Consider the following 24,314-nt stretch of genomic DNA (forward strand, 5'->3'; position numbering starts at 1 on the left):
CCAGGAATTAGACTCGCCTGCTTTTGAACTTTGTGTCAATGGACTCATACAGCAGGTACTCTTTTGTGTCAGGTTTCTTTAACTCAGCATTCTGTTTGTGGGAGGTAGCCATGTTACTGTATGCAGTTGAAGTTCTTTTGTGCTCATTGCTGCTTAATATTCTGTTGTGCGAATATTCCACCACGTATCCATCCACTACTGACAGACATTTGGGTTATTTTCAGTTGGGGGTTATGATGAAGAGTGTATATGAACACACCAGTATGTGTCTTTGGTGAACATAGGTGGGCATTTCAGTTGGGTGTCTGATTGCTGGGTGATGGGGCACATCCATGTTCAACTATAGCAGATCCTTGCAATGGTTGTACCAATTTACATTCCCACCAGCAGTGGACAAGTGTTCCAGTTACTCCACATTCTTGATAACACCTGGATTTTGTCGGGGGAGTTCTTAGAGAGGCACTTTTGATTGAACCGCAGGTCCTAGAAAGCTAGCTGGGGTTGGAGGGATAGGGCTGAAAGAAAGCTGGGTTTGATTGGGTCTGAGGGATGCCAGTGATGGCTCTGGGACTAGCCCTGCACCCCAAGATGAGAGGGCAGTGGTGAGAGCATCCTTTTAAAAACAGCCTAACTGTCCCTGGGATTTGTGATGATAGGTCTGCACTAAGGGCCCCATGAGATCACTTGAGGTGGGAGGAAAGCCTTCTCTAAGGGATGGAGAGAATCCAGCTCTGGGTTCTTTAGTGGCCATAAAGCAGCCATCTATTCTGCTGTGTTTTAATCCTCTGTGGGCTGGGAGAAGCAGGCCCACGTAGATGTGCTGTGAGGGAGGTTATGTACCAGACTCCAAGGGAAATCCTCAGGATACCTTGACAGATTCCTTTGTCACATGAGCCAGGTGCAGCCCCCTAATCCAGTCAGCTGGAGGTGAATGTCAAGCCTATAGTTACGGGACAGGTCAGAATCTCAGAAGAGAGGTCTGGACCAAAGGCATATACTCGGGGCTCATGGCAACCACTGATGGTCTTCAAATCCTTGGAGACTGAAACCTCTTTCCTGCTTATATTAACCAGAGTGGATTCTGAAGTTTGCAGTTAGGGATCCTGACCAGTACAGGACTTGTAGCACCAAAAAGAGCAGAGCTGGGGATGAGTCAGGGGGCCAGGAGATGGGGGCCCTCCAGGGTTGGTCAGACCACAGAGAACAGATATCAGTGTCACTGGCCTCGTGCTCTGTGTCTGAGGCCAGCAGTGTTTCGGAGCCGGAGAATACAAGACCCCTTGTGAAGTTAGAGGTAGCACAGTCACAAGACCACCCTCACTTCTGATATCCATTGCAAGTTTGAGGGTCCCCAAGACCACCCATAAGTTCTATAATTGGCTAAAAGGACTCTAGAACTCACGGAAATCTGTTACACTCCTGGTTACAGATTGTGAAAGGGAAAGGATACCAATTAAAGTCAGCCAGTGGAAGAGGGGCAGAGAACAGAATCCAGGAAAGTTCCAAATACCGAGCTTCCAGTTGGCCTTTCCCTGTGGATCCGTGGATGGCCTTACTTTCTTAGCATCACAGTGTGACAATATGCACGGTGTTGCCATCTGGGGAAGCTCACCCAAGCCTTGGTGTCCAGTCTTTACTGGGGCTCCATCTGTAGACATGGCTGACCACCCACGTGGTTGACCCCCATCTGCAGCCCCTTTGGAGGTCCAGATGGTACCATGTCACCCAAAGCCCCCACCATAGATCACACCGTTAACTGTCGGGCATGTCCAGTGCCCCCAGCTAGACAAGACACTCTGATCAGGCAGGACTTCCCAAGGGCCTAGAGATGACTTCTCAGGGGCTGAGGGCAAAGACCAGCCCCCTCTCTGAGCCAAGCTGAATTCTTTACTACAAAACCCTTCCCCACGCCACTGCCATGAGCCCACGTGAGTCTGCTCCCCTGTATACTCAGGAGGAGGGGGGAAGGTGAAAGAGGAGAGACTGAGAGCAAACACCCCACTGCTAAATTGATGGAAGTGTCTCTTTAAATGATTGGATTCCATTTCTGGACATTTATTTCACAGATGTACCTGCTCCTATGTTTGTATGGATGCATGAATAAGAAATGATGTATGGGTAAAGTTTTTTACGGAAGCACTATTTATTGTCAAGAGTTCAGCTGAACTGGAGAGAGCTGGGCTGCCAGGTGTCGGAGGAGTTGATTAAAGCAACAACAAGCCAAAATGAAAACCACAGTGAAACCTTCAGTCACTCACTCCATAGCATAAGCGAGCGGCTCAAATCAGAGAAAGCACCGACGCCCCCGTTCCATTTCCCCCATGGGAGAAGGTGCAGGTGGATCAGGGGTTTCGGTGCGAGTGTTGGGGTCGTCTCACTGATGAGGATCCCCAGAAAGGAACCTCTGGCAGGTTCCTGGACCCTGAGCCAGGGAGGCAGGGGGAGGGAAGGGGGGGAGGGCTGGGAGTGGAAAAGTACTGAGTGTGAGTCATTATGGGGAAAATATCTTCAAGGTTCCCCCTTCTTTCCCTGACAGAGTCCTTGGCAAAGGCCTCTGAAAACCTCTGCCTAAGGTTTCAGGTAAAGAGACGTAGGAACGAGGGCCTCCCTGGTGGCGCAGTGGTGAAGAATCTGCCTGCCAATGCAGGGGACTCGGGTTCGAGCCCTGGTCTGGGAAGATCCCACATGCCACGGAGCAACAAAGCCCGTGCGCTACTACTACTGAGCCTGCACTCTAGAGCCCGTGCACCACAACTACTGAGCCTGCATGCTGCAACTACTGAAGCCCGTGCGCCTAGAGCCCATGCTCCACAACAAGAGAAGCCACCACAATGAGGAGCCCACGCACCACAACAAAGAGTAGCCCCCGCTCGCCGCAACTAGAGAAAGCCTGCGCACAGCAACGAAGACCCAATGCAGCCAAAAATAAAAATAAATAAAATAAATAAATTTATATATTAAAAAAAACCTTAGGAACGAAGACTTCTGGACTAGGAATGCAAATATGCAAAGAGCATGACTGGCCAGGGTGCCTGAGTCCTTGACTGCAACTCCCCTCAGAGACCACAGTGCATTGTCTGGGCACCAAGACTGGGGTGAGGAGGGTAGCTTTCCTCCACGAGGCCTGTCAGGTAAAGCCTTTGTAATTGCCTATGATCAGGCCCCAGAAATCACACATAAGTTTTTGGTTAAAATGCTGGACTTCAGTTAAAATAAGGAGCTGGACTTCTCATTTATAAAAGCCAAGTATCAGAAGCAACCTAAGGACCCATTCGTAGGGGGGTTGGTTAAAAAAATTGTGGTCCATCCCCACCAGGAAATCCGATTAATCTCTAAGAAAGAGGAAGTTGTCTTGTATGTACACAAGTGTGGAACAGGGTGTAGCTGTAGGAGGGCTCTTGGGAAGTTAGTGAAGCGCAGAGGGGGAGAGTCAGTTTGTAACCAGGAGGAGCATCTCCAGGGTGGCGGCTTAGTTTGTGTGGGCGTGAGCTCTGTGGTACAATAACTATCAATGGTTCTTCTATAGTCTCTCGATGGTTCTTTGATAGCCCAGAGTTCCGATCATTAATATCAGAATGTGCTGTCGCAAGGCCAGTCCTCCTATCAGGTCTGAGCTGTTGAGGATACTTGCATGTCTACAGTCAGATTTCAGGGTGTCAGAACCTGCTAGGGGACCCCAGGGCCGGCAGTGGTTGTCCTGGAGCTACCCCAGCAAGACATGATGGCACTAACTTGAGGCTCTGTTACTGAATGAATGTGTTTAGTCTCATTGGGTAGGAATGGCTTTTCCTTGCTTTGTGAATGAGAAATATTTTTTTCTTTCACAAAGAAGTGTTTTTTTCCCCTGTTTCATAGCAAACCTGGCTGCCCCGTACTCATCAAGTACGTGCCTGGGCTTCCCGGAGTCCTTTCTTGGGGCCATCCCCTGGAATGTCCTGGAGCGTTCTAGAATGCTCTGAAATGAAGGCTTCCTTGCAAACTAGGCTGAGTTTCTTAAAAATATGCAGAGGAGACCAACCCACAGCTTTTCCAGGCAATGTGGCAAACAGTCTCATATCACATCCAGAATTTTGAGCTGGTGAACTCCTACCCCATTGTACAGCCACGCGCGGCCCCGCCCATCTTACCAGTCAGCGCACGCCAACCTGAGTTCTACTTGCTGGCACTTGCGTTTCTTTGCCTGAGAGGTTTCTACAGCTGCTAGAGCATGCCCTGCCCAGACTAGAAGAACCAGAGAACTAATGTCCCCAGGAGCTCCCCTCAAACAGTGTCTGATGGGAGATGATGTACAAGCATCCCGGCAATCTTAGCCCTTGCGTGGACACTCTGAGTGTTCTACACTGGCTCCCAGAGTTTCCCGAGTGGGATTAAGGTGGTAATTGGTTTGATCATGAACACTTTAAAGGCTGCCTTCCCTTCCCCATCACATTTTCTCTCCTCTACTGGTTATTTCCCTGGGATCCTCTTCCCAGTAAACTACTTGTACCCACCTCCTTGTTTCAGAGTCTGCTTCTGGGGAGCCCAAAGGAAGGCAGGTGATAATTGCATCAGCTGTTTACCAGGACCTGGTTATGCCCTATCCTCCCCTCACCCCCAGAAGCTGGACGTGAACCCACTGAGTCCCTAGTCACCCTGCAAGGAGGTATTCCCAGCAAATTTGACAAGGGAGGACACTTAGGCTTTAGAGAGGCCTTTCCCAGAGGCCCAAAGCAAGTAAGTTGGAATCAAGACTGGCTCTTTCCATGGTGAGGCAACGTTTTGAAAAACAGACATAGGAACTGGGTCTGTGCTGCCTCTAGTTCCCCTGTGCTGACCAATTCAGTGCCTGCAAACAAGAGGATGCTCAGTAAGCATGTCCAGTCAATAAATATTGAATCCCCACTAGGGTTAAATAAATCCTTTTACATGGGTTACCTAATATCATCATTATAAGAGTCCTAGGACATGGCTACTATTATTACCATCCTTATTTTATAGGATAAAGTGGGGGAAAGGGGGAAAGGGACCAGTCCGAGGCCACGTGGCCAGTGCTGGATGAAGCCGAGCCCTTCACAGCCCATCACAGGATGGATGATGGTGGCGGACAAGTGAACAAAAGGGACGCGGCGAAGCCACGGCTCACCCCGCCTCCAGCTGGGGGACAGTGCATCGTCCCATCTTGGAATGCATCTCTGTCACACACAGGGTAAATGGGTCTATTCCCTGTGAATTATCTGCTAGCCGGCAGCTCCATCCATCCGCTCATTAACACAATTAAGAAAGCATCCAATGAGCCTTCTGATTCCCAGTCCCCGGGGGCCCAACCACATAACTTGGAAATGATTGTTTGGTAAAGTCTGATCAAAGGCTGGTTGTTCAGTAATTAGAAATCACGGCCTCTTCCTCCAGGCTTGGGGCTCATAAACAACAGTTGGATGAGTTTTTTATTCGGGTCGGACCCAAAACCTAGACAGATCCATTTCCTCCTAATTTACACCCGTTTCAATGGGGAGAGCAGCAGGAGGCTGAGTTTTTGCTCCCGGAGACCCGCTGGCTCCTGTGTCTGCAGCAGACACAGAGGGAGGGAGAGAGGGAGCATGTACTGAAATGAGCCCATGAACTACCCATGAACTGCCCCCAAACTGAGATGGACAATTGTCTTAGAGAGCCAGCATCAGCACCAGGTCCAGGGCTGAGCAGGGAGTGGAATCCCACGTTCTCTCATTGAGGTTCCCACAGCAGCAGTGCTGAGAAATGAGAATGTGGTCAGAGTTCATCCTTGAAGACCACAGATGGAGCTGACCATCCAAGGACCCCTTAAGTAAGAGAGGGTTGGCAGTAGGGAGGTTCAGCTAGAGTACCATATGGTTCCTTCACTGAGCCATTCAATAAATATTTATTGAGGACCTACTAAGTGCAAGCACTCTGCTAGGCACAGAGATCCGATGGTGAATAAAAAAGACAGTGCCTGCCCTTAAAGATAGTACAGGCTAGTGGAGGAGGATGGTCCGTCCTGGTGGGAAAGTAAAGTCCAGAGTTAGAGGGGGTGTGGGTGTATGTGCTGAAAAGGAGTGTGGGGACCGAGGCCAGGCCCCCAGAGCTGATAACAGAAATGGTCTTCATCCTCCCAGAATCTCCAGGAATATGCTGCACATCTGGAAATGCAACTTGGCAATCCAGCTGTGGTCCCCAAGCCCTGTCTTTCGCCCTGTCCTCAAACTCTCAGGTACCGGACGTTGGTGCCCAAAAACAGGAAGTCCTAGGAGAGACAAGACAGGACAGGATGGTAAAAGCATCCTCTACTCCAGAAAGATGCATCTCTGATTTAAAGGGAGGCCCACGTCTGGGGAAGCACAAGCTCTGCCAGAAACCAGGTCAGTGCATAAATCGAGCGTGTGCCTCTGTCCCCAAGGTCTCCATAAAGCACAGCTTTTGCCAGCTACCTTCTCTAAGGTGGCAATTTATCTGTCATTTCCCAAGCTGCTGCTTCCTGGCAGACCTCATAAATGTCCCCTGTGTCACCTAAATTCTCTCTCCTTGGTGAACAAGACAAAACTGTGAGCTGCTGGGGTTTATTCTCCTACTTCCTCGTAAGTTTCCATCACCAAAGGGGTGGGAATTCTGAACTCAGAGCAAAATCCAATTCTTTCCCACAGCAACCCATCCCCTGCCTTTGGGGGTCAAACACATGGGCAGAGTTGACCTCAACATTTTAATGAATATGATAGCATATACAGTTGACCATTGAACAACTGCGGGGTTAGGGGCGCCGATGGGTGGAAAAATCCACGTATAATTTACAGTCAGCCCTCCATATCCGCGGTTCCTCGCGGCCGCAGTTCCTCATACACAGATTCAACCAACTGCGGAGATGGTGTAGTACCATAGTATTGTATTTATTATTGAAAAAACTCTGTGTATACACGGACATGGGGCCATTCAAACCCGTGTTGTTCAAGGGTCAATCTAACAAATCTTCTAATGACTTCCATTGTGCCCAACTGAGCTAGAAGCTCTAATCTTCACAACTGCCCAGTGAGGTTTGGGCTACACCCCACTTTACACAGGAGAAAACTGAGGCCAGCTGCATGAATTGTCAATCAGTCCTTGCTTTGAACAGTGATCTGTCTCACTCCTTATAAACTCTCAACAATAGTTGGGTGTTGAGTATCTCTGGACGCAAAAGGGCTCTGGATATTTGTTTTCAAATGTCTCAGCTGATCCCTGTTTCAATGTCCCTGACCAATCTGCTGCCTGGCCCTCTCTTTAGTAGCTGTTGTTTGCTGGATGTTGACTAGGTACCAGGCACAAAGCAGCATCTCCTTTAATGTTCACAAGCCTGCCAACCCAGTCATCCCACCTTACGGATGCTCTTCTAGAAAGGTAACCTGAACCGTGGGGCACAGATGGCGCATAAAATGCTTGATCAGAAGAGTGGAGAGTCTGGTGAAGAATCAGACATACTCCTTGGTATTCAAATAGTTAAGTAAATTATGGTCCCTTGCATGCTTGGGACAGAACTTAACATTGGTGGGGGGGAAGGGAGACTAGATTGCAACCAAAAGAAAAGAAAGAAAACAGGTCTGAGCGCTAGCAAGGCAACTATTCAGAACAAGAAAACAATTTCAAAAAATGCTTAGAGGAGACAAAAGGCTGGAAGGAAGTACACCAGAAGTCAAGCTATGAGTGTGGTGGGGCAATGGGTCTATGAGGGACGGCACAGCAAACATGTATCTATTAATACATCAAAGCTCTTCCACTTAAGAAATTAGAAGAAATTTTATTTTACTTAACTAATTAATTAATTTTGGCCTCACCACACGGCTTGTGGGATCTCAGTTCCCAGACCAGGTATTGAACCCGGGCCCTCAGCAGTGAAAGTGCCGAGTCCTAACCACTGGGCCACCAGGGAATTCCCAAGAAATTAGAAGAAATTTTAAAAACTTACAAATGGCTTTCAGAACCTGAGCTGTTGGCATGGCTAGGATTGCTGTATTTTTACAACGAGCTGGTCTTGAGGTTCTCCCAGGTCACCCACGGTAGGGGGGCAGGGGGGCAGGGGGTGGAAAGTTGTGACACAGGTTGTGTCAAATCCCTCCTGCCCCCATAGAGGTGCCACTTCTAAAGGACACGTGGACGGCTTAATGGCATCCAGCTGACCCTGAACCATCCCACCCCCGCTGAGGCTTTCCCAGCTGCAGGGTTGGGCTGGGTCCCACACACTGGGTTATAGCCTGCAAACCAGGAAAGCTAACCAACCCCCCTCCCCAATTCCTCAGAACCCCGCTGAACCCACTGACCTTGTGGATCTGGAGAACAGGGTCATAGAGCTGAATACGCTTTAGCAGAGGGAGGGGGAAGCCTTCTGTCAACTTCTCTGGAGGTTGAGGCAGAACATCAAGAGAGATTTGTTAATACCTAATTACAGAGAAAATTTTACACCAAAAAGTTCCTCTCTGCAAACTCTATGTACAGTATATTCCCATTTAATTATCACCAAAGATTGGGATTATTATTCCCATGTTACAGATAAGGAAATTGAGGCACAGAGTGGCCAAGTAACCTGTCCTAGGTTACATAGCTAGAAAGTGGAAGAACTGGGATTTGATGCCAGGCAGACTGACAGGGGAGCCTGAGCCCTCAGCCATGGTGCTCTGTGGAGACAGTGGCAGGGATGGGGCAGCGTCTACTCATGTTAAGAATCCACTGGGCATTTGCTCTCTGCCCCCCACCTGCATCCTGCTTTCTACTGTAGCCAAATGAAGCAGGGTCTCATGGAAAGAGGGTTTAGGTCTTTAAGCTTTATTTTTTGACCAGGGAGATGGCAACTAACTGGGAAATGTGATTTTAGAGGTGGGCTGCCTTGTACCCTGTATATTAACTTGGTTCTCAGTCTCACCTGTCACTTCAGGGTGTGTGTGGGCACTTCTGTGAGCCCCTCTTTCTCTCTTAGGAGGAGGTTTACTGTGTTCCAAAAACTGCCCCTATTCTCAACCCTCCTTAGAGGCCTGGAATGAGGTGAGGCCAACTTTAACACTCCCATCTCACAGACAGGCCACCGAAGCTCAGAGAAGATAAGTGACTCGCCCAAGGTCACACAGCCTGCAGGAGAGCCCTGGTCCCAGCGTTCTTTCCCCCAAAGAGCAGTGTCCACTCTTGACTTGGAAAAATCCATAGTGATACTTACCATTGACCTTGGGGTAGAGGGTGTTGAGAAGGTAGTAATTAAGCAGCGCCTCCAACAGCTCCACCTGGTGGAGAATAGGAGAGGTACACCATAACCACATGTACCATCTTGCCCACCAACAAACCTCCACAGAGGCCACCCCGTGGGTGGGGTGGTTTTGTATGCGCTGACATGGCAAAAGGCTTGAAAAAAAGCAAATTTCAGGTAGATACTTACATCATGCTACTACTTTATAAGATAAAACTATTTTGAGATGCACATTTATATGTGTACAAAGGGATAGAAAAATTTGGAAGACTGCACGCCCAACTATCTATCCTCCAGGAAGAACATCAATGTTTGGCTTAGCCTTATCTTTAGTATTCAATTTTTCTTTTTACAGTGGAAATGTTTTCCCAAGTTACTTATATAATAAAAAAGATTTTTAAGTCAAAACAAAAATTATGAAATCCAACTTTTAACACTCACTATGTGCCAGGTATAGGGCTCAGAGCATTACATCTACACCTGATTCAATCTTCACTATAACACTTCGAAGTTAATATTAATGTCCCCATTTCACAGATAAGAAAACTGAGGCCCACAGAATGAAAGTGACTTGCTAGAAATCGGGCAGCAGGGTCTGAATTTGAATCCAGATTTATCTGATTCTACAGGTCTTATTTTTTACAGTAGATGTTCTGAAAACATGATAGGATGTCTTTTTGTGACTCTTTACATATGAATAATTTACTTCATAGAACATTTTTACATGCCATGCACAGATACAATATTAGTGTGTCATTATTCACTTTAGCCTTCGTTCTCTGAAAGGAGTCATCCTTCAGGGTCCCTGTGGGCAATGTTTCTCCCCACACTTGATGTATTTTTTCCACTCCTACTTGAGGGAAAGTCTGGGAAGTGGAGGGCAGGTAAAGTGTGGTCAGAGGGAACCAGTATCCATAGGATGGTAAAAAGGAAGCCAACTATAGATTAAAGTCTTTCCATCTCCTCCTTGGTTTGTGAGTAGCTGCCATCACCCCACCTTCCCTCTTTTCAGAAATCTCTCCTTGATTGTTTCAGCCCACATAAAACTTCCCATTCTTTTTCCTCCTTTAATATGGCGCCATCTATTTCACCACTTTTTCCTCTTTGTGGAAATCATCTCTTGGTTTTGGCTGCCAAGCACTCAATTCCTTCTGTTTTAATAATAGTCCCTATTTTCTCCTGGGGAACCCTCCTTTCCAATCTCAGTCCATGTGGTTTGGGACTGCAAATCCTGGCGCTGCGGAGTGTAGATTAAACCCATGCTCAGCCAATTGACCTTGTCCAATTTCCTACCACGTGATTGGCTAAAGAATGGGCACATGACTAAGATTAATCCAACGAGGGCTTTTTTTGTGTGTGTGGGTTAAAAAAAAAGAAACCACAGGAAATTTGTGAGTTTTCCACCAGTGGGAAGAACCTGCCTGAGAATGAAGCCAACATAGATGAAAGCAGAATGGAGAGATAGAGATTCTTTTTTTGGAGAATATATTCTTTTTTTCTTTTTAAAAAATTGAATGAAAGATACTTTAAATTCTGTAGTGCTCTACAATTTTCAAAAGTTTCACACACATGATTTTATACAGTCCCATAATAACCGTTTTCCCCCTATCCCTATATCGCCCCTCTCCCCTTCCCTTGGAGAGAGATTCTTGATGTACTAATTTGAACACCTGGATCCAGCTACGCCTGAAACCTCTAGCCTTAGCGTTTTTGTTTTTGTTTTTTGGTTATGAGCCTATACATTCCTTCTGTTTGCTTAAGACACTTTTAGTTGGCTTTCTATTCTTTGCAGTTAAAAGAATTCTGTCCAATAGATGATTTAATTATATTGTCTTATATTGGGAGGTAACTGTTCCTCTGCCCTATGGTTCCTGTCCTCAAGGACTTCTATGCTTTTCTAGGGCAGAGAGTAACTCTTCTCCTTTTCTATTTTCTATTATAGGTGCCAAAGCATTGCTTAGTAAATACTCTAAATTAATTATTACCCTAATTATTTCATAAATAAAAACAATAATAACTTACATTGAATACTCCAACTTTAGATTCTTTCAGTTCCACTTGCATCCTATAACAAATCAGAGAAGATTCAGAGATGTGGGCATTATGTTCAAGGGAAACCTAAGCAATGTAGGGATCCCTAGAAAGGAGGAGACACCAGCTTGAGAAGGCACAGGGCCAAGGGTGTCGTAGCAGTGAGAGTGAAAAAGGTGATTGAGGAACCAAAAACAATGATACAACCTTATTGGGAAGACTTGCAGAGGGGAAGTGTGTAGCATAAAAGAACTCAGTCTCTATAATTTCAGGAAGTCAATATTGCTGATGTCTAAAATTCATAGATTAAGAAAAAGCAGTATTAGTAAATTCTTTAGAAATTTGGAAGTAATGGGGGTTAGGTGAAAAGGAAGTTTATGGAGGCAGATCCAGTTGGCCCAAGGAATTGGGCCAACTGGGGTAAAATTTAAGTTTCCTTCCCAAACCGTGGGCCCCTAACATTGACAGGGGGCTCTGGTTACATCCCACCTCCAGCTACAGGGAATCAGCTGCAGTGTCAGATGGAGCCCAGTTGAGCACCCCCCATGTAAGTCACGAGGCTGACTTACTTTGCTGGCTTCAGGAATCCAGTGATCTTGCTGGTGTTGAAGGTCAACATGACAGACACATTAGTGGCCTGGTAATTCCAGTAGAAAGAAACAGGTCTAAATGAAGGAGGTTGTCATGTACAGAATGGATAACTATGAGGACTGGCTGTCTCCTCTAAGCAAACATCTCACTGAGTTAAAGCAGGAACTTGCCCACTAGATTAGACTCCCAGGAAGCTCATCATGGGTGCTCAATAAACATTTGAACTTGGACTTGAACATTTTTACTTGAAATTGCTGACTATGATAGCAATTAAACTTTGAACATACTACCAAGAGAAGGTATAGAGGCCTATCCCTGGAGATCTCTAAAGGGACCATTTCTAGCTATCTCAGGGCCAAGATTCAGCCCTAGTAAATAATAATAGTAATAATAATAGCTTATGTTTTAATTTAAAATATATTGGGGACACGTAGTTTTTCAAGGCAGAAGTCTGGTGTGTTCCCCTTTGCCTGGCAAAGCAATAAAGCTATCCTTTTCTACTTTACCAAAATAATAAAAATAAAAATAATAAATAATAAAATATATTGACAACAATTTTGATAACAATAACAACAATATCAAATTGCAGATATAACATCTGGGAGCAATTACTCTTCTAGAAATTTGTCTTGCTGAGTTTCAAACCTGGAACAAGAGAGCAAAGTTCTCCATCCTGTGAGCAGGACCCCCAAAAAACTCAGAATCCCTTCTCTGTTTGACAGGGTCCATTGAGAAGGGAGACACAACTCTCAATATTTAACCAAGAGGGAATTTCATACAGGGGATTGGTTATACAAATGATGGAATTGCTGAGAAGTTAAAAAAGAGTTGGAGAGGCAACTCAGAGATTAGCAGAGGTGGGAAGCTGCTTCCACCCCAGGACTGGAGGAACAGAGGGAGGAATTGGGGAGGCACCATGGAGGAGACACAGTCAGTGCCTGAGTCTCTGTCCAAGGTAAAGAGAGAAGAAGAAATACTCTGGCTTCTTCCTTCCTCCCACCCTCCATTCTCCTGACAGTGTCTTCCATTGGCTGACCTAGCTGGAAGTCAGTGCAAGGAAGCCTGGGAAATGTAGTCTTCAGGGGCCAGATAGAGATACAGAGCAGAGCAACAGGTCAAAGATCCCCTATGCCTTCCTCCCCACAATAGCCCAGACTCACTTAGTTGGGCAAACATACATTAAGCAAATAAACCTGCAAACAGCTACATTGGTATCTTTACAATAAGCCTATGAGGAAAAATAATAGGGTGCCACAAGAAAAAAAAATGACAAGGGGCCTAAGGTAGATCAGGGGTAAGGGCAACCAAGAAAGGCCTATCTGAGGAAGCGATACTTAAGTTGAGATCTATCTTAAGGAATTAGCCAGCTGGGGAGTGGGGGAAAAAGCATGTAGGAAAAGAGAACAATGTTTGCCAAGCCTTTGAACCTTACCACACCAAGCCGGAAGACAGGCTCCTTGACGGAGTTGGGCAGGAGCACAAAGGCCTCAATCTCCAACTGGGCAGCTGAGGACAGATTCCCAGGGCTGAAGTTCAGGAACGGGGCAGAGACCACTGTGCCTTGGAGCTCTAAGTTCATGTTGGGGTACAGTCTGCCTAACTGAGGGCAGAATGAAGAAATTATGTCAAGAGAAGGAAACATGCAGGTTTGCTGGGAGAACCTTGAGGGAGTCAGATCAAGCTGAGGACGCTTCTTGGTTGGTTTAATTTCCACAAAATGCTCTGTGCCTTTTTCTCTTGAAGGTATAACTGGACATCCTTCCACGTCAGACATATGGAGTCTGTGTCATTTATCTCATGGCTGCATTGTATTCCACTGTGCATGGGTACTGCAATTGATCTATTGCACATCAAGCTGTCTCCAAGGTTCTGCCATTTTAAAGACCACTCTTCTGTGTACCCTTGGCTATTATTTTGGGGGATACATTCCTAGACATGGAATTGCTGAGTCCAAGGGCAGGGATATTTTTAAAGCTTCTGCCAGTTACTGATTGCCAAACTGTCCTCCAGAAAGATTAGGCTGATTTTTTTTTCACTCCACACCCCTCCCTGGGCAATGGGTGAGAGCTAGTTTTTTCTCTATACCCCCATCACACTCAGGTAACTGCACAAGCAAAGACCAGACACCAATGTTTTTGAAGCACAACACACCTAGATCCCACCATTTCAAAGAGCTGGCAATTTTCCTTTTAATTAGAATTTAATTCGGGGTCAAGACTGTTCCTTTTACGGGGTAAGTTGGTGGAGGAATGACAGTCCCATGAGCCTTTTGGTTATGCAAATATAAAATCTACATTCAGTTGTAAAAGGGAGATCTTTAGAAGGTTGAGGAGGTAAGCCACTTGACTAAGAAGGTGACCTGAGCTGCTTCTGTGTCAGGCTGATTATGATGTGAGCAGGAAGGGAGAGGGAGAGTTTCCTCCTCTTTCTGGGCAAAAGGGATGTTGGAACCAGGATGAAGCCAACGTCCCTCTAAAGCTAGCGCCGACAACATGGTGGCAGGTTGGGCTTTTGTGGGGCTCTAGGGAGAGAAAGGGCCTGCTGTGAGGGTATGTCATGGAAGGACGTGACCCAGGTACCGCAGTATTTAAAGTTCAACCATTTTCCCACCGTTATAATTCCTCTCAGCCATCATCAAGCCTTCTGCAAGGAACTTTAAACACTACCACCTGTCTGAGCCGTGTCTTGGGGGGACTCAGGAGGTAGGGGAGAGGGGACAGGACAGGTGGATTTCTGTGGGATTAAATGAGATATTGAACATGAAGAGCTTAGTCCAGCAAAGACCAAGCTACAGGGTTATTCACTGCAACACTGATGTAGCAAAAGACTGGAAACAACGTAAATGTCCTTCCATGGGGGACTGATTTACCCAAACTGTGGTTCATCCATAATACAATGGCAGACTGGATTCCCAAGAAAACAAGAGTGAGGAAGCTCTTTATCTACCTACATGGAATCATCTCCTGGTATACTAAGGGAAAAAGTAAGGTACAAAATGTAGTGTAAAATATACCTCCATTTTTGTAAAAAAATGGAGGAAAGACATACATTTGTTCACCTATACATAGAATAGTCCCAGAAAGATGTGTACGATCTGATAATATTGATAGACTCGGGGTGTGAACTGGATGTTTAGAGGACAGGAGTGGATGGGACTTTCCACCCTATAAACTTTTATGTCTTTTGAATCTTGAACAATGAGAATTTATTACCCATTCAAAAAATAATTTTTTAAAGCACCAAGAACAGTGCCTGACCCCCAGTACACCCTCTGTAATTGCTTGCTGTTATTAATTAGGATACATTTTGTGGGACATGTCGGCATTCCTTGGTATTGTCAGAGATCAGCAGCAAAAGACTGGGCAGCCTGTGGTCCCACGAGACACAGGGCTCAGGCCTCTGTTATCTGTGCCTTGAAGGGAAGGGAGTCCCCAAACCTGCAGCACCACGGCCTTCACTGGGGGCCCCGCTGCTGGCCTCCTGACTCTTGGTCAAGCTGAGAGGAGTGTGGAGGTTTTAAAGAAGACCCCTGAAGTACTAGGGGCTCAGCCTGCACCCTGAGGGCTGAGGGAAGCCTTACCCGGGGGAAGAAGGCGCGGAAGGACTTGGTGGTCAGTCGGATGTTAGAAGTAGGCGGAACCTGTGGCAAAGGGACACAAAGAAGTTTCAGGTGCTCCGGCCAGAGCCGAAGGTCTGAAGAGAGATGGGGAAGTGGGGGGATATTCAGTAACGTAGCTTCTTGACTGCTCAGGGTTACCATGGCAATGGCGAGATGCCCGTTCTGCATTCACCATGGGCACACGAGTCCTTGGGATCCTGACTGCTCTCCTTGGGCCATAAGTGACATGCAGGACTCAATCAGAGGATCCACAAGGGTGAGATTTGCAATCATGCAGATCTAGGTTTGACTCTTGGCTTCGTGACCATGTGACCTCAGGTGAGTGCCTTTACCTCTCTGAGCCCCAACTTCCTCACCTATAAAATGGAGATAATTATAGTCCCCACTTGTTGGGTCACTGTGAGGGCTAAGTGAAATGGTGGGTACAAAGCATCTAGCCCAAGGCCTAGCACATAGTGAGCGCTCAATAAAACACAGCTACCGTTATCCCACCCACTGAAAGAAAGGACTGTACCACAGGTGGGAAGGGTGACTCAAACATGGCAATAGAAGCAAAAGGCCTGGGTGTGGGTGAGTCAAAGGACAAATGTCACTCCATCCATCACTGCTGGTCCTCAATTTATTACCAGGGTAGGCTGGACCATCCAATTTGGACTGCATTGTGTTTCCCCCACCATCCGTACATTGTTCATGAGGCCTCAGCTTTTACAAAGAGCTACAAGGAACATCCATCTAAACCCCAGAAATATTAAAGAAACTGAAAGAAATATTAACCACGTGATCCACTCTAAAATTTAGTAACCTTTATACGAAGCCACATCTGAGACAGTTATTTTAGAGCTAAGTGCTCGGAAGACTTTGTCTCTCCTTTTTGCTGTGAATCACTAAATCATGTACCCTTTCCATTTTGGCTACAGGAAGCTCCTGCACAGATTCGCGATTTTAAAAAAAATCAATTTTGGGGCCCAGTGTCTTTATAAAATTGTGCTTTACTTTTAACTTGGTCTTTATTTTCTATTCTATGTAACTTTACACATTTATCAGTGTATCTATTGTCCTGCCTCATTCACTAAAATCTTTTTTTAAACCTCCACAGACCATCAGGATGAAAGAAAGTATGAATTAGAATAACAGATCTAGTCTGGAGGGAAAAGTAAAAGACAGACAAGCAAGCCACAAAGTCTTCCACAATTGTTCTAAGGGAGAAAGAACTTTGACTTTGAGCTTTCTGGCAGCCAAAGTGAAAAGGGAAATCGTACTAACTAATATTTTCCTGCTCTTGATCTTTCTTCTTAGTCATAATTTACTACTTCACTGATATAAATGTGTGGAAAGGAAAGAAGGAAGGAGACAGTGTCATATGTGGGAGCTATTGTGCTATGATTCTCACCATGTCATCTGTGATGGAAAAATTCAGGTATCCCACTTTGTGATAAACTAGGCTGGCGGTGTTGAAGGCATAATTAGAGATGGCAAAGTAGACCATTCGGCTGTGTTCCTCAGGAAGGCTCATGACAGGAGCAAGGAAGGCAACTGGGGAGCGGTGATCGCGGCTAAAAATTTCCCCCTGGAGAGAGAGATGGAATCCATTTGAACTTTTCTAAGTCTATCCCAGGGCTGGACACCTGAGCTAGGTAGTTGCCTATAGAGTCTGATGAGGGAACACGGACGGGAGGCACTGCCTGAAACGCCACCATTAAATAAGTTTTCCTTGGAATCTAAGAAAAAGGGTACAAATGAACTTATTTACAAAACAGAAGTAGAGTCACAGATGTAGGAAACTTATGGTTACCAGGGGATAAGGGGGGGAGGGATAAATTGGGAGATTGGGACTGACATATACACACTACTATATATAAAATAGATAACTAATAAGAACCTGCTGTATAGCACAGGGAACTCTACTCAATGCTCTGTAATGACCTATATGGGAAAAGAATACACTTTGCTGTGCACCTGAAACTAACACAACATTGTAAATCAACTATACTCCAATAAAAATCAAAGAATAAAAAGGATGTTTTCCTTTGGATCAAAGTGTGTATCCAGAATCCCTTAATGAAACGATCCTCAGAAGCTTTAGTCTATTAACCTATAGGACCTCCTGGCCGGCTCCTCTACACCACTGAGGGCCAGCTCTGGTTGACCTCACCTGCATGGTGGGAAAGGTGAAAGAGGGGAGGAAGGGGGAAGGGAAGTTTCAAGGCGTAAGTGATGTAAGACAGCCTGGGAGGGGCTTCCTTCGTGGCGCAGTGGTTAAGAATCCACCTGCCAATGCAGGGGACACAGGTTCGAGCCCTGGCCCGGGAAGATCCCACACGTCGCGGAGCAACTAAGCCCGTGCGCCACAGCTACTGAGCCTGAGCTCTAGAGCCCATGCTGCGCAACAAAAGAAGCCACCGCAATGAGAAGCCCGCGCACCGCAATGAAGACCAGGCACAGCCAAAAAAACAAAGAAGACCCCGTGGGAGGATCCTGGCTCTGGGAACACCCCGCAGCAATCCATATCGCCCTGCCCTTGACACAGTGGGAACCACGGGGAGATGAGGACAGATCTGAAGCCAGGAGAACAAGAGGCCCCAGGAAGGGTTGACCCTGAGGCGACGTCACACCGGGCCTGGACCCGCCCAAGCCCCCGCCCCAGACCCTTTTACCTTAAACATCACGTCCAGTATTTCCGCTGTTGCCTGAGGGGCCTCCATTAAGCTGTAATCAATCCCAGCGAAAATGTCCATCTCCATGGTGACTGTGAGGGGGGGGGGGGAAGGGCAGAATTAGGAGGCCGGCGAGGGAGAAGGGGTGAGGGCTCTGGCTGACCCACACTCTCTGTGACTTTCTTCAGAGCCCCCTGCCCCTCCACCCAGCCCAGTGCTGGGGGCAAAGAGCTCCTTTGCCAAGAAAGAGATGACATGGGTTCTTCGGTTCCACTGGTGATTTAGCCACAAGGGGGCTGGTATGCTTAGCCCAGGGCCTGAGCAGTTTCCAGAGTCTCACATACTCAGACACACAGTCACACACACACACAGACACATAGACACACACACACATACCCTGAGGGCAGGAGGAACTCAGGTCTGGCCGCCCTTCCACACCTAGGAAGCCACACAATAGGAAAAACTCTCCAGCCAAAGCTATTGCTCCCCAAGTTTACAACCGAGACCTTGATCTTCCGGGAAACCAGCCTCCTACCAGAACGAACCAAGTAACCAGGAAGGCTGGGCCATGTCGAAAGGGCCCAGAGACTCTCCTCCAAGGCCCTGGAGGGACTGGAGTTTTCTGTCCCAAGCACTTGAGTGTCTGTGCCTGCCTGGGTCTCTGCTGAAGGGGAATGTCAACAGGTGAGTGTGGAGGACCTGGGGGCCAAGGCATGAGAGAACACCTCAACAATTTGCCAGGGCCTGTTTCTGCCAACTTTATGTGTGTAGCCAAGATCCGGGGCCTCCACTTGCTACACGTGAAGGGGAAGAGGTGGTGTGAGGCGCTCCCTGCCCCACTGTTGGCAATAGCAAAGGACGGCAGCAAACCTACCTATCCAGCAGCTGGGGACTTATTAAATAAATGGAGACATCCGTTAAGATAGAACACTATGCGGCTATTAAAATGAATTCCCTGGTGGTCCAGTAGTTAGGACTCCATGCTTCCACTGCAGGGGGCATGGGTTCAATCCCTGGTCAGGGAAGTAAGATCCTGCAAGCCACGTGGCATGGCCAAAAAAAAAAAAAAAATGAGGTCTATTAAAACCACTTTGGAAAACTGTTTGGCAGGATCTGGTAAGGCTGAACCTATGCGCACCACAAGAACCTGTAATTTCTCTCCTGGGTATGTACCTAAAGATGTGCATCCACAGGAGCTAGAATGTTCACAGCACCTACCCACAATGGTCTAAAGCTGAAACTACCCAAATGGTCTTCAATAGTACAATCGATAAATAAATGGAGAGACGTGGACACAGTGGATTACACAGCAGGAGAATGAATGAACTCACGATATGCAACAATATGGATTGACCTCATATTTTAAAGTTGAGTAGGGCTTCCCTGGTGGTGCAGTGGTTAAGAATCCGCCTGCCAGTGCAGGGGACGTGGGTTCGATCCCTGGTCTGGGCAGATCCCACATGTCGCGGAGCAACTAAGCCCGTGCGGCACAACTACTGAGCCCGTGTGCCACAACTACTGAAACCCGCGCGCCTAGAGCCCGTGCTCCGCAACAAGAGGAGCCACCACAATGAGAAGCCCGCGCACTGCAACAAAGATCCAACACAGCCAAAAATAAATAAATAAAATAAATAAAAATAAAATGTGTATCCTTTAAAAAAAAAAGTTGAATAGAGAAAGCCTGCAGCTCTTGATAAAAGACTCTACTGTATGGTTCCATTGATGTACAAAGTGCAAACCTAATCTTTGCTGGGAGAAGCTGGGTAAGTGGTCACCCTGAGGGGTGGGTAGTGTCAGAAGGAGACACGAGAGGACTCTGAAAGGCCAGCCGTGGTCTGTATATTGATCTGGAAGCTGGTACGTGCATGTGATCAGTTTGTGAAAAATTTCTAAAAACTCTTCACTTATGATTTGAGCACTTTTCTCTCTGTATTAACTTCCACACAAAAGTTTTAAAAAATGAGGTCAATTTGTATGTGCCGATGTAAAAAGATCTCCAGAGTATACAAGTTACAAAAGAACGATGTCTCTATTATTATAGACTAATATATATATTCATAATTATGCATATTCACATATATCCATGAACAAAAGGAATACATAGGTGAATGTATAGTCATATGCTTATGTATGTGTATATTTATATTTGTACATGCAAAGGAAATATCTGAGAGTATACACCCAAAACAGAGGTTACCTCTTGGAAGAAAATTTGGGGAGAAAAGGGGATTTTAATTTTAACTTTCAACACTTCTATTCCATGTAAGGTTTTATAAGGTACATGTATGCACTTATAAAAATTAGTAAAAATCAAGTATCCTAGGGATGGGTGGGGTGTCCTACCTGGCAGAGTTTGGAGATAAGGCTGTAGGTCAGAGGTCACCGAGTCCTGGATTATTTTGCAAATCTGAAAAATATGGGAAGAGAAAGCCTGAGTGAGTTCCCTGGCTTTGGTCTGGCCCTGTGCTAATTGCTTTAGTTCCATTATTTCACTTCTTTGCTAATTGGTCATTGATTCTACAAAAATGTATAAGTGCTTATGATGTGCCAGGTACTGAGAAAGTAGAAATGATCAAAAACATGTCAGCCCCCATGTAGACCCCAATAGGGTCCAGTTAGACCTGTCAAAGTCCATCCCAGGACTGGAAATTGGAGCTAGGTAGTCACCTACGCAACAGATGAGAGGACATGGCTAGAGGCACCGCCTGAAACTCCATCATGAAAGACCTTTTCCTTTGGGATGCCCTGGTCTCCCAGGGTCTAGAGTTGAAATAGCAGAACTAGACAATAAGTAGCAATAGCCACACAAAGTGTATACTTAACGCAGATACTTCTTTTTTTTTTCCTTTTTTTAAAAATTAATTTATTTATTTATTTTTGGCTGTGTTGGGTCTTCGTTTCTGTGCGAGGGCTTTCTCTAGTTGCGGCAAGCGGGGGCCACTCTTCATCGCGGTGCGCGGGCCTCTCACTACCGCGGCCTCTCTTGTTGCAGAGCACAAGCTCCAGACGCGCAGGCTCAGCAGTTGTGGCTCACAGGCCTAGTTGCTCCGCGGCATGTGGGATCTTCCCAGACCAGGGCTCGAACCCGTGTCCCCTGCATTGGCAGGCAGACTCTCAACCACTGCGCCACCAGGGAAGCCCCAACGCAGATACTTCTTAAATGTCATCACTTAACAGGTTAGCTGGATTGATCATTAGTCCCCATGTCCCCTGCTGCCCATGGAAGACTGAACCCTCTCATCCAGCAGACTACCACACACACTAAGCACTCAGAATTTTTTGCCCCAGTTGAGCTGCGTGCTTCTCAAGAAAAGGAAATGTGTGTTCTCTAACCTGTTTGCTTTCCTTGTTATTGCAATCACTCAAATTATTTCTTATGTAAACCCATGAAATACGACTGAGACAAGAGTTGTTTCTCTGAAAACCTATGTTTTCTTTCCTTCTTTTTTTTTTTTTTTTGGCCATGCCTCATGGCTTGAGGAATCTTAGTGCCCTGACCAGGGATCAAATCTACACCCTCGGCAGTGAAAGCGCGGAGTTCTAACCACTGGACCACCAGGCAATTCCCAAAAACCTATGGTAAGTGTTTTGGAAAGGTGAGTTGCTTAAAGAAAATGCTGGTAAATTGGTGTGGACCAGAAAAGCTTACAAGGAAGACAATCATAAAAATCTAGACGGATTCTGCATTGGGATTGCTTTGCAAATGTCTTTCGATTCTCATTGTGGTTAAAGAAATCTGAGCTGGAATTTGTAGCAGATGCATGTTGAATGAAAGAAGGACAGTGCAATGCCAATCAAGAGACTGTTTACAAAGAACAGTTCTGGGCCTAGGTCAACTGAATTTACATTTACTGTATCTTAAAACATTTGGATTCATATGTAAATATTTTCTTTGTTCAGGTGTGTGTGAGTGAGTCCTCACTTTAAACAGTTTTTTTGATTAACCATCTATCACCTATGGTGCAAACGTATGCACAGATACAGCGGAGGGAGGGGCATGTGGGCAGGGGGGTCCAAGAGCATGGATGGGGCCCTGGCCTAGTGAGGGGGTCACCGACGGCTCCTTTGAAGAGGTGGCATTTTAAGGGCAAGCTAAAGGGTGAGCAGGCATAAACCAGGCACAGGGTTGTGGGGAAGGACTAAGCTGGGGGTTGGGCAGACAAGGGGTGAAATCTTCACCTCCCTTTGCAGCCGGCCCAGTTTCTGGGAGAAGAGTTTGGTAGTGGGGAGCTGCCAGAAATAAAGCAAAGAGGTGGTGAGGAACCTTCATGGTTGGTTTCAAAGGAGCCAGGAAACTCTGTCGACCTCACCCAATGGGGGAAGGGAGGCCTTCAGGTGCTTCAGCTCCAGACACGCAGTAAGGTCTCCCAGAGAGGCAGGTTGGGGCAGTGGTTAAGGGTGTAGTAGGGAAGTCTGAAAACCTGGGTTCAAATCCTGCTAAGTCTCCACTGGCTGTGTGACCTTTGCAGAATCTCTCTCTGCTTTGGGGTCCTCACCTCAGGATACAGCGACAAGGCCCAGTGCTTTCCAGGGTGTTTGGCGGGGGGTGGGGTGAGGTTATAAGATGATGAGTGTATATGGCCCAGAGAGTAAGCACTCAGCAAGGACTCATTATGCTTAGCCCTGCCAGTCAGATACCACATCCCTCCCTGAATGGGGAATACGAACGGTCCTGCACCAGGCTCTTAGTTGTCCTGGGAGAAGAAGATCTCTGAAGCCCTATAGAGATCAGGGGTCAGGACTTCCCTGGTGGCGCAGTGGTTAAGAATCCGCCTGCCAATGCAGGGGACAAGGGTTCGAGCCCTGGTCCAGGAAGATCCCACATGAGGCTGAGCAACTAAGCCCGTGTGCCACAACTACTGAGCCTGCGCTCTAGAGCCCGCGAGCCACAACTAATGAGCCCATGTGCCACAACTACTGAAGCCCGTGCGCCTAGAGCCCGTGCTCTGCAACAAGTGAAACCACTGCAACGAGAAGCCCGCGCACCACAACGAAGAGTAGCCCCCGCTCACCGCAACTAGAGAAAGCCCACGCACAGCAACAAAGACCCAACGCAGCTAAAATAAATTAATTAATTAATTAAAAAAAAAAGATCAGGGGTCAGGGGAGATCTCCATCTTTCCTGAGACACCAGCCCCTGCAAGGCCTTTGGTACAAGCTGCTCCAAGCTCCAGGAAATTCAAATCCTGATCTAGCCTCTTGTCAAGGTGACCACTGAACAAGTTACTCCACGCTCAGAGCCTTCTCTGTCAAATGTGGGAAATGGTATCTCCTTCAGAGGCTGTGGTTAAGATCCAGCGGTATTGCCTATGTGAAGTGATTAGTACAGTATTCTTAGCCAAACCACAGGCTCAACAAATAGCCACCATTATTATTACAAATAAGAATAGTTATACAGTGACACATTCTGTATAACATTAATTATATTAATTTATCAAAATAATAATTATCAGGGTAACTTATTACCCTGATAATTATTATATTATTATTAATTGTAATATGGTACTATTTTTATACATTATTATTATTAATCATTATTATCTCCATCATCAACAGGGAAGTATAAATCCAAACCACTGAAGAATATTATGTCCCACTCAGAAAGGCATGGAACGTGGCAATTGGCAATGGGGTGCTTGAGAAGGAGGCTGGCATATTTCCCAAGCTCACCTAGACCCCAGGACAGCAGGATAAGACACGGAACGAAGGCAGCTTGCTACATCCAATCTGTGGGGTCTGCATGCTATTCTCTCTTCAACCACCAGGAGGCACTCAAAGCCAAACCAGATGTTGAACCAAGAGCAGTGTGTGCCCGCGTTTTTTCCTCATTTGTTACTTTCTCCTTCCCAAGCACAGTCATTGCTACAGACACAGCTCCAGGTATATGATACCCCAGAAATGGGATCTTGGGGTGAAGTGAGTGAGTGGGAGAACTGAAAGTTAACATGAAACCTCTTTCTTTGAGCCAGAGATTCCAAAATTTGGAGATTTCACATAATTTTTTAATGGGAAGAACTGACACTCTGTTGCTGCTTCCGCGCATACAAAGCAGGTGCTCATCGCCCAGGTAGGAACCAGAACTCCCACCTGGTCCACACACTCCCAAAGTTTCCTGCTTGGTCTCTGCAGGCACCTAAGTGTTGATTTTCTTTTTTGCGTTTGTGGCCTGCAGGGCCGGGGCGGGCGGTGAGCAAGGCCAAGCAGGCGTCTCCATTTGGCCCCTGCT

At 46.5% G+C, this 24,314-nt stretch overlaps 1 protein-coding gene across 3 annotated transcripts in view; it reads right to left on the minus strand.

Moving 5' to 3' along the window:
* LOC118880935 (lipopolysaccharide binding protein) overlaps window positions 1–24,314 on the minus strand; it is a 40,765-nt gene that overhangs the window by 6,862 nt on the left and 9,589 nt on the right. The window contains exons 6-15 of one of the 3 annotated variants that reach the window (XM_036825146.1): window positions 20,432–20,495; window positions 18,089–18,180; window positions 16,825–17,001; window positions 15,396–15,455; window positions 13,248–13,415; window positions 11,794–11,861; window positions 11,216–11,258; window positions 9,167–9,230; window positions 8,280–8,356; window positions 5,398–6,238 (exon numbers count right to left, since the gene is read on the minus strand). In XM_036825146.1, coding sequence (XP_036681041.1) covers window positions 6,194–6,238; window positions 8,280–8,356; window positions 9,167–9,230; window positions 11,216–11,258; window positions 11,794–11,861; window positions 13,248–13,415; window positions 15,396–15,455; window positions 16,825–17,001; window positions 18,089–18,180; window positions 20,432–20,495 — 858 coding nt within the window. In that variant the 3' untranslated portion in view covers window positions 5,398–6,193. Of the gene's footprint in view, window positions 1–5,397; window positions 6,239–8,279; window positions 8,357–8,385; window positions 8,719–9,166; window positions 9,231–11,215; window positions 11,259–11,793; window positions 11,862–13,247; window positions 13,416–15,395; window positions 15,456–16,824; window positions 17,002–18,088; window positions 18,181–20,431; window positions 20,496–24,314 lie in introns of those variants that run through there. The other 2 variants (XM_036825145.1, XM_036825147.1) reach the window with 2 other exon arrangements.

Source organism: Balaenoptera musculus, chromosome 15, assembly GCF_009873245.2.
Source record: "Balaenoptera musculus isolate JJ_BM4_2016_0621 chromosome 15, mBalMus1.pri.v3, whole genome shotgun sequence".
In the NCBI taxonomy this organism is placed as follows: Eukaryota; Metazoa; Chordata; class Mammalia; order Artiodactyla; family Balaenopteridae; genus Balaenoptera; species Balaenoptera musculus.